The following is a 10,548-nucleotide window of genomic DNA, read 5'->3' on the forward strand; positions in this document are numbered from 1 at the left end:
ATGAAGATGTAATTTGAGAGAAAAACCTGCATACAATTAAATAGCATATCAAACTTGAATGCACATATAGCAAGCATAGATTACATCAAGTTTGGCAACCCCTTCATGGCCACATGGAAATTTTATTAATCCTGTCACTTTTTTCACAATTTTTGATATTTTTTTGGTGTGATTGTAACTTTCAAGCTTTCTCTAATATAAGAAAGCTTACAATGTTGCACGAGATTGGGAGAACTGCTACTTTGTAAACCTCCTTTGAGTTGAGGTTTCGAGCAGCACCCTCTGAAGTGAGCTTTTTTGGGATATTCCTTAGATGTCGCCTTTATAGGAATTGCTCGCTCATGAAGTAATCAGAGCGACCTTTTCTCTCTCTCTCTCTCTCTCTCCACAACCTCTTTTTCTATCTCTCTCTCTCTCTCTCTCCACAACCTCTTTTTCTATCTCTCTCTCTCTCTCTCTCTCCTCCTTTGTCCCTTTCCCTCCCTATCTCTCCACTCTTGTCTCTCTCCCACATATATATATATATATATATATATATATATATATATATATATATATATCCCTCCCTCACCCCCTCTCTCTCCATCCCTTTCTCTCCCTCTCTTCTCACTCGAAGGGAGAGAGAAAATCTTTGCCCCAAAAGCTCACCCCGATTTCTCTAATCGCTTCATGAGCGAGCATTTTCAATAAAGGACGTCATCTAGAGAATATTCCCAAAGAGATTGCACGAAACCAATCCCCACCTCCTTTTAAGTAGTTTACTCTCTTGTCCATCTTAATATCATGAGAAGATAATGAATCTTTATATTCCATTTTTACTCTATTTTTCTCATTTGTTAGTCTTTCCTCACTTTATGTGTGGTTAATGAGAGAGCCACAACATAAAGAGTCAGAAGTCCTTGATTTTTTTTGGAATTACTTATGAGAAACGGCACAAAATGTATAACTATGTAAAACATGGAAAACCATGAACATGACCGTTTAGGTTTTCATATATATATATATATATATATATATATATATATACTCTATGTCCTAGAGTTGTTGCCAAATGCAAGCCATGAGGGTGAAAGCATGCAAGAAGAAGAATAATGACAACAAAGAGAGAGATCGACCCAAAGAAAAATCACATGCTATGATTAATTTTGAGCTTGTACATGTACATATATATAAAAGGTGACCATGAAATTTAGACTATGCATGCTAAAAGAGTGGTATGTATGTGTCTACCACAAGCCTAGCTCCCATGGGTTTGAAACCCAACAAAAACATGGAAGGCCATGAACATGATCGTCTAGATTTTCATATATACAGTTCAATATGTAGTGTTGATCCTTAAGAGAAATCAAAAGTATATGCGTATTTACAAAGAGAGCAAGAGTCAGATGCCATATTACCTCACAAATTGTATGACTAGGACATAATAGAAGCAACTCGAATAAAATCGATAATAAATGGGTGCCACATCTTCTGTCTACATTAATGAGATTGCAGTTGCAAAATGATGTTTTTAACATTCAAAGGCAACCACTCTCTCTAAGGTGGATTTGATTCATGAAAGGGGCTTCTTCACTTGATTGATCTCTTCTGACAACTCTTGTTTTTCTCTTCTATTTCGTTTGAATAGACTTTATTTGGTTTGAATAGACTTTATTTGTGGGCCATTTTGGTAGAAAGTATAGACTGAAACTCTCCTTCTTAAGTAATGTTGAGTGTAGATTTGTGTTGTAGAAAAATTCAGTTCTAAGAACCTTGAAAACCGTAATTAGGGTGAAGAGTCTATGAGTGAGTTACTGCATTTGAAGGTTCTTACACTAATTCATTAAGTGTTTGTAGACTTTCTTACCTCTTAATTTGAGACTTAGAGGCCTTCTGGCGAGCATTTCATCCGTTTTAAATGGGTGAAAATGTGAGCTACCTTGCAAAAAATACACTAAATTACCAAGAAAACTATACAATTTGCAAAATTTGAAGGGCAAGGGTGCCTATCAACTTTCAAGTATGAACCTTGCGAGTGATTGTCGCGAGTCATAGTCCCCTAGTAGGTTCAATCCCTATGAGTAGCACCCACAAAGAAGGTTCAATGCCTATGAGTAGCACCCACAAAGAAGCACTAACATGAATTATCATTAAACCTTAGAAAATTAGCTATAAGCGAGTAAACATTTTTCACCCGTTCAACATATTAACGGCTAGGTGAGAGTTCTCGACGGTGAGGATATGTTGAGGATCGATCCAACGGTTAGGAATGCCTGAGAGGAGAGGAAAAAACCGTTGCCAGACTTAAACGGCTACTCAACACTCATCTCTAGTAAAGCCCCGCCCCATCGCAGCGGCCTCCCTCTCTCGATTGCCCACGCCAGCTATCAAATTTCTGCCCTTCAATCCATCGCCCACCTTCTCTGCGTATCGGCTTCCCGAGAGAGGAGCTCCCTCTTAGCTTAACCTAGCTCCTCTCTCTCAAGACCGGGCTCCTCCACCATGTGGAATGACCAGCTTCACCCTCAGGCCTCAGCGCAGCAGCAGCTTCTTCAGAGTAACGGGCAACTTCTGCAGCATCCTGGACAGCCCCGCTTGTCCAAATCTGCCCCCTGCTCTCCTCTCAAGCCTCTGCTTGCCAACAAGCGCCCTCCCCCTGCTCGCGCTGATTCATTCCATGTCATTCACAAAGTCCCGGTTGGAGATACGCCTTACGTGAAGGCGAAGCACGTCCAGGTGATCATCATCACCTTCACCGCTGATCTCTGTTAATCGATAACTTCTATGGCTGAATTCGCGTTTGAAAGAACGATACCTCATCGATTGTCTGTCTTTTTCTGCAGCTAGTGGACAAAGATCCGAATCGGGCGATCGCTTTGTTCTGGGCAGCCATTAACGCAGGCGACAGAGTAGATAGCGCTTTGAAGGATATGGCGATCGTGATGAAACAGCAGAACAGGCCAGAGGAGGCAATCGAGGCAATCAAGTCGTTGCGATACCGTTGTTCCGATCATGCGCAGGAAAGCCTGGATAACGTGCTACTAGATTTGTACAAGGTAAGTAGCGAAGTATAATTTTCAATTAGGGAGAGCTCTCTCTGTTTAGGTTTGCTAATTTGTCAGAAAATGCAGCGATGCGGGCGGCTGGATGATCAAATTGCATTACTTAAGCATAAGCTTCATCTCATCCATCAGGGATTAGCCTTCAATGGAAGGCGAACTAAAACAGCACGCTCGCAGGGAAAGAAATTCCAGGTCTCCATTGAGCAGGAGGCGACGAGGCTGCTGGTGCGCATCTGGCTTGCAATTAATCTGAGAGTCATTCGAGTCTCGAATTAGACAGTAATCTGAGCCGCTATGGTTTTGCAGGGTAATCTGGGGTGGGCATACATGCAGCAGTCGAATTTCGTTGCCGCTGAGGCGGTTTATCGGTAATAAACAACTCTTCTGAGAAGTAAATGAATCGTGCACTTGCAATCAGCGTCACGAGCTAACAGGTTTTGTGCCTTTCGTCTGCGCAGGAAAGCTTTATCAATCGAACCTGACAATAACAAGGTGTGCAATTTGGGAATATGCCTGATGAAGCAGGGCAGACTCAGGGAGGCGAAGACGATGCTGAAGAGTGTCAAACCAGCTTTCAGCGATAGTCCTTGGGGCTCCGACTCTCATCTCAAGTCCTTCGAGAGAGCGCAGCAGATGCTTAGCGAGATGGAGGAGGGAGGTACTGCGGATTTCAGCTCCCATGGCGGCGTTAGCGGCGATGAGGAGCCCCTGATCTCTACTAATTCCTCTTGGCGATTGTGGAGCAACCAGAATCCGCTTACGGATGCTGATTTCTCAGGAGCATTGTTCGCCACAGCAGGTTTTGGTCCTGCGCAACGGCCTCCACTGCCACCCCCGGTTTCTCAAACAGCAGAAGCTCATACCCCGCAGCGATCGCAGTCCAATAGGGGCGCAAGGAACGCGCATGGTGGAAGATGGGCGGAAGAAGACGAGGAGCAGGGCTTTGCAAACGAGAACTCTAACCAAGAAATTCAGATGGAGCTTCTGAGGCAGAAGCTTGAGAAGTTGGTTATGATGAATGGCGATGGCAAAAGGAATGGGCGTGAAGCTTCAAGGGGAGGGGCAATTAATCAGCGCCTGGAGCGAAGCAATAGTGCTGACGCCCCTTTGCTGCGTCCACCCCGTCCTCTCTCTTCCTGCTCGTTGTCGGAGATGAATGGCAATGGCAGTGTGCTCAACAGTTCCGCCCCTCCCTTCGTAGCCAAATCGCTGCCAAAACCTTGCACCAATGTCAATGCAGGGGAGGAAGCTCCAAATCTGTGCAAACAGGTGTCGCTTACATTCGATAATGCTAACCACCAGCAACACACAGCAGCAATGGCAAAGCCTTCCTCCTTGGTAGCATCTGCGCGACCATCGCAGCTGCTAGTGCCTGACAAAGGGAGTATTGGGAGGAAGAATTGTTGCAAATCGCTGAGCTTTTCCGTGGCATCCGAAAGTGATCAAGATGCAATTGCGATGGATAACAACAACAGCGTGAGCAGCCCGGATGCATGGTCCAGATTAGGCTTCATTCAGGCGGATGCAAGCAGCCCTCTGTGTACCATAGCCACAGTGCTACGAAAGAGGTTCAGCAGCAGCTGCAATAATGCTACGCTTCTGCAGGATGATTGCCAGAGGCGTCTGCCGGTTTTCGTGGACATGACGCTGCCAGCAAATCCTGCACAAGCAACAGTGTAGTGCCTTCTTCCCCGTGACCCGGTCCCTCTATATATCTCCTTCTGCTTTCGGCCAGCATCCCACTTGCTGTTTTGTGGAGCGGGGGACTTGAAGATGAGCTCCCCTGCTCTAATTTTTGGGAGGGGAAGGGGAGGAGCGCTATCCATACGACTAACTCGGCCCCATCTCTGCTAAGTTTTCCCTACTTCTCTTTACCACTGCTAATGACATACTATACTAGTTAGTAGTTCATGGAGGTCACCATTCCTCCTCCCCCTGGTCGTTCTTCATTCCTTCAAAAACTCAGGCTGAAGAATGGCAGTCACTCGCTAAGTTTTTAAGCAGAGGAGGAGAAACAAAAAACAAATGCTTCTTCCTCCTCTTCCCCTCTTTTGTCTGATTGTTGTATGCTATCAATTCAATTGCATTCATTAGCTCTAATCAATTCAATACATTACTTGTTTCATTCGATTGGAAAATGCTATCAATCCAATTGCAAACCTCTAGTAGTTTGAATTACTTCTTTTGTTTAATTGCATGCAACATGCTACCAGTTCGATTGCAACCTCTTACAGTAATTGCAATGTACGGTTGCCTTAGTGACCAATAGTGACCAACAAGCATTGCTTATTGATCAATACATTAGTCTTAGCAGACTCTTCCAACACAAAAAGGTTCACAATGCTTTGCTTGCTCACCGTCATTGGTTTAAATTACTCATTTTGGTTAGAACTTACACTATCAATTGTTACAATTGTTGCCATGTAGAATCTTTGTTGCATGAGTGCCCTAGTGACCAACGGGTGACTAAGAAGGTAAACAATATATTGAAGACTCTTCTAACCATCATTCTTTGGAGAATCCTTTTTGTGCCACACAATTAACGTCTATGTCACCCATTGGAGTTCCATACCCAATACCAACCCTACTAATTTACAAAAGGGCAGTTGATTGTTTAGGACAAGGGTAGTTTGAGGGTAGAGTGTTACAGGACTTCATTCTCAATTGCTCTCTACTCTATCTTGATCAACAAACTTTGCTTATCTTTATCCACACACAAACTTCCATTTAATCAGTTAAAAGAGCAAGCTAGCAACTATGCCATCAAACTCTAGGTTATCGTTAGTAGATGTAGAATACTGACAGTACTAACATATATATCCCATGATAAATGTACTAAATGTAACATATATATTCCTTTAACTTCCTCATGTTCCATTCATTCAAGCAAGAAGCATTAGTGCTGATATTGAACAGCTTTTTCATAAACTTTATTTGCAATAGTTTCTTCTTAAAAAATGCTTCACATCTTTTTCCATAAGGACACAGTGATCTTCTCATTAATCAAGCCCAAACTTTGCCACTATATTGCCAAGCATGGCCAATGCATTGAACTCAAGACAATCTTTGTTAAATAGGGTAGTAAACTTAGATGCCAAGCCAAACAATTTGTTTTATATAAGAACATCTTGAGTTTTCTCTTTTCATAAAGAGAAATTACTACCATCAAACTTTTGGATGTTCAAAAGCTCTTTGTCTAGCATCTACTATATTCAAGCACAAGCTATGGCAAGCTCAAAAGAAAAAATTCCAGCAAAGTTTGAGCTCATTTTTGGCATAAAACTCAAAATATACCAGCAAGAAATAGTAGAGAATAGGCATGTATAACAAAATGGACATAAAATGAAGGTGCATTCGCTCAATAACTATGAAGGCGACTTCTATACACGTCCTATGGCAAGGTTGTGATAAGGAAAACTCTAGTGACCTAATCCACCTCAAACTATAAAGGCGACTTCTATACACGTCCTATGGCAAGGTTGTGATAAGGAAAACTCTAGTGACCTAATCCACCTCAAACTGGGCCACTTAATCCCCATCGCTAGACTTCAAAAAACCTCAACATGACCCTCAAAAACGGCTATACAAAATCAAAAAAATTAAAACTACATATAATGGTTGCTAATGATAGCAGATGCATATATATACAAGAGCCAAATAATTTCAAGCAATGACTCACATGTGATATACAAATCTGAGATTAAATCCATCTTAAGCGCATAACCATATGCATAAGACTGTTGATGAAAAACACATCAAGTGCACATGGCCTTAGACAATTGAGAGCTCTCATTCTCTACCACACTCTCTATTGAGCTTCCACAAGAGGATACATCTCTGCTTGATGACTTCTCTATGAAACTGAGAGGGATGGGAATGGAGCAAGCTTTTTGAGCGAGCTTTTTTCAGATATTGCTCAACCAGTTCCAAATAATAATAATAATTTTGGAGCGAGCTTTTTTTTGATCCCTCTCTATCTCTCTCTTTCTATCTGCTTCCATCCTTCCTTTCTCTATCTTATTTTTTGAGGTCTTAAGTGATTATTCTTATGATGTTAATTATCTCTCCCCCCCCCCCCCCCCCCCCCAGTGCAATCGTTTTTGACCTAGTAGACAACAATTCACTCTTTTGATCATAACTTCTTCATCCGAACTCCGATTTGGGTGATCTATAGCCTCAGTAAAAGTGCAGGACGTCTTCTAGACATTGATGTAAAGACAATTTTTTTAAGAGTTATGGAAGTCGTTTTTGTAACAGATATTTTAAAGTGAACAGGTTCAAAAAAGTTGATTCTCATCTCTTATTTTACATACAATGTCTTTTGGCACTCGCAAAGGTTCTTCTTCTTCAACAAGGTCCACAACCATTATAAAAAATGATCCAAAATCTCCTAAGTGTTGCTAATAGGTTCTTCTTCTTCAACAAGATCCACAACCATTATAGAAAATGATCCAAAATCTCCTAAGTGTGGAGATAGCAACACAACCACTCAACCAACAACATCGGAAACGATGATCATGGCATACTTGGTATCGTTGCAAGAGACCATAAACAACCAAGGTGAAGACTTATGGGCGCTTGCAATGGAGAATGGCACGCTAAGGGTTCTTGTGGTTGAGAATGAGAATCTCAAGAGGACACTTGATATGCAAATAGCAAGTTTGATGCAACTTGAAGAGGAAGTCAAGGAATGTAAACGCTCTCTTGTGGACTTGAATGCTTTGAAGGAGGGCATGAGAAAAGTAGAGTATGACCATGTATTGAAAGAGGAGAAATTGACACCATGAGTCAGGAAGTATGCGGCATGAAAATGTATGCACAAACAAGTCTTGGGCTGACGTATGTGATAGCAATGTGTTTCCTAATTCCTCCCATATGCAAGCTATGGCTCAAACAAAGAATGTTGAGAATGTGGATGTAGAGGAGTTAAAGGAAGGGGAGCGACGCTCCAAGAACATTGTTATTCATGAAATTCTTGAAGAGAAGATGGAGACACCTCCTTCTCTTGCCATTGTTATTGAAGATTTCTTCAAAACTCACTATGGCATGTTCAGAGTTATGGTCTATGGAACACATAGTGTCATAATAATCAATATCTAATTCTCCTAAATGATTTTCTCATGTTAAAATGATCATTTAATATGGGGAAGTGCCAGGGGAGAAAAAGCTAGAATATTGGTTAAGCTAGCATACCGACTACTGTAGGGATCCAAAAGGGGAGCCATATGCAAAAGAGCCATGTGCAACAATGGGCTAAAAAGACCCTAAGGTTCAACCCATTAAGACTTCCAAAATGCTAAGGTTCCAAAATTCAAAGGTTGTGTCCAGAGGTCAACCATAGAGGAATTGGATGCTTTGTGTGTGTACAAAAAAGTCTTTACAATCCCTACTTAGGAGGGGGCGAGCCTTGCATGTTGGGGATGAGAGAGAAAGCCACACACACACACACACACACACAAGCTCCCTTTACACAAAGGGAATGAGGGACACATGTCAACTCTCCCTAGCCCAGATGCCCACAAGGTGTACCCAATTCCTATTGGATGGCCTTGGAGGTGGACCAATGAGAATTAGGCTAGATTAAATCTAGTTTAATTAATTTAAAAACACTTAATAAAAGAACCAATGAGAATTAAGTCCTCTAGAAGACTATTGGACAGTCTCCTAAGGGGTCCAATGAGCATTCAACAGCCCAATGGCTTGCCTGATTCCTATTGGCCAGGAGGCAAAGGGGTCCAATGAGAGTTTAGTTGAATTATTAAATTACCTAAAGCTCTCATAAAAGGGGAAAGGGGGACACATGTCAGAAGGCTATCACTTATGCTGCTTAATTGTCATTGGCTAGCCCTAGGGAGGTCCAATGAGAGAATAACAAGAGCAAATAGTAAGAGGGGTCGCCCAAGAGAGAGAGAGGGCTGATTTTTGCAAGGCATTATCACACACACACACTCACACAATCTCATGTGTGAAGTAAAGAAGACTCTCTCTCCTTCTCAAGCTTTAATGGAAAGCTTATCACCTACTCCAAGCTTGTGAGAAGGGAGGCCTACACCAACAACTCTTGGCTTTGTGATGCAAATCCAACCAAGAGCCAAGCTTCAATGCATGCTCATCTCCTCTATCATGCTAATTACTAAGCTAAGCTATACTAATATGAGTGATTATGTGAGGAGATGTACATCTTTCTCGTAAGAATACTCCTTCGTCTCGATCTACTCTCATACCTTGCTAGCTCTCACCATCTTTGAAGGTGTGTGAGGTCTTGGGTCTGAGACCGGGGATAATTGATGTTGTGTTTGCTAAGTGTTTTGCTGAGTGCATGAAGCTTTCATCTTGATGCACTAGCTAGTCTTGAAGGAACACAAAGAATTGTATTGTACAATGTCTCTCTTGATGGGAGAAACCATAATACGAAGCCTTTTGGAGGGGGGACCGGCTCCATGCAAATCTGGTCCTCAACTGTTGTCAATAGCTTAATTTCTCTCTCTTTTGAAAGTATTGTTCATGCTATCTAACTAGGTGTTATGCTTTTTGTTGCTCTCTCTACCCAAGCACTCTTGTAATTCTCATTAGGAATCTATTCTAATGAAATGCCCACTATGTTCATGCTAATTTCTGCTACACACAAGTTTTTAGGACATTAAATGTTACACATAGAGTGGGTAAGCAAGGAGCTCCTCGCTTGGAGAAGAACCAATTGTATGTACCATGCCAGATGAGACCAAATGAAAGATTATCCTTGATAATAGTTGGATCTATTTGAGGGATACAAAATGTTTTGTATGTGAAGATCACATTATTGAGCAACAAAAATATGAATTGCAAAGCATATGATGAGAGGAATAAGAAAATAAAGGAGATATCTCACAAAGAAAATGTGCCCAAGGAGGAGGAAAGTCCCTTGAGCAAATAAGATTGCGCGACCTATGAGACGAAGTTGCAATTGATAATATGCTTTTGGAATTGCAATGGATACCCATGGAATGCAAGGGTTGGCTTTGATGAACTAACAAGCAAAGCCGATGTTGTATGTCATGTTGAGAATTGGGAGCATGATACACAAAGGATTAATGGATTGGAGGATTAAAATGTACATTCATTAATGTGGGTAAAAAATCTCAAGCAACAAAGAGGGCAAGGAGGGGTAGCATGTATGGTTAAGAAAGGATCGGAAGATTTTGTATCAATTGTGAAAGATGACACGTACAAACGTTATGTATGATTGAAAATTATGACACCAAAAAGAGCACCCATTTTTGTAGCCGGTTGCTAGATTCCTCATCATGATTCTCTCTTTTATGCTTGCATGGATAGAGATCATCCATTTTTTGATTTAGAAGAGGACATTTCTTATTTCAAAGACGAAGGTGACGTTATTGTCTTTGGAGATATGAATGCTCGCACAATGTTCTTGCACAAAAACATTGTAACATGATACTCAACAATTTGATATGCCATACATTTCAAGGGAGTTGGAGGAAGTTCACTTGTACGATTGTACTTCAAT

The 10,548-nt window shown here is 41.5% G+C and overlaps 1 protein-coding gene across 1 annotated transcript; it reads left to right on the plus strand.

The window, feature by feature from the left end:
* The first annotated feature begins 2,314 nt into the window (after positions 1-2,314).
* Positions 2,315-5,166, plus strand: LOC147463099 (uncharacterized). The gene is made up of 5 exons (XM_086487356.1): positions 2,315-2,715; positions 2,823-3,035; positions 3,111-3,266; positions 3,348-3,409; positions 3,500-5,166. Exons 1-5 carry the CDS (start codon positions 2,482-2,484, stop codon positions 4,719-4,721), a joined length of 1,887 nt encoding a protein of 628 aa, XP_086343482.1. The 5' UTR covers positions 2,315-2,481; the 3' UTR covers positions 4,722-5,166.
* Positions 5,167-10,548: the final 5,382 nt, after the last annotated feature.

The sequence above is a fragment of the Adiantum capillus-veneris genome, chromosome 2 (assembly GCF_014529385.1).
Source record: "Adiantum capillus-veneris isolate H3 chromosome 2, ASM1452938v2, whole genome shotgun sequence".
NCBI lineage: Eukaryota > Viridiplantae > Streptophyta > Polypodiopsida > Polypodiales > Pteridaceae > Adiantum > Adiantum capillus-veneris.

What these genes read in the sequence shown, in the direction of transcription:
- LOC147463099 (XM_086487356.1), top strand. Translation starts at nt 2,482, where the DNA reads ATGTGGAATGACCAGCTTCACCCTCAGGCCTCAGCGCAGCAGCAGCTT. An exon ending in AGGAGGCGACGAGGCTGCTG is followed by an intron (nt 3,267 to 3,347) that starts GTGCGCATCTGG and finishes ATGGTTTTGCAG; the next exon opens with GGTAATCTGGGGTGGGCATA. An exon ending in GCCGCTGAGGCGGTTTATCG is followed by an intron (nt 3,410 to 3,499) that starts GTAATAAACAAC and finishes TCGTCTGCGCAG; the next exon opens with GAAAGCTTTATCAATCGAAC.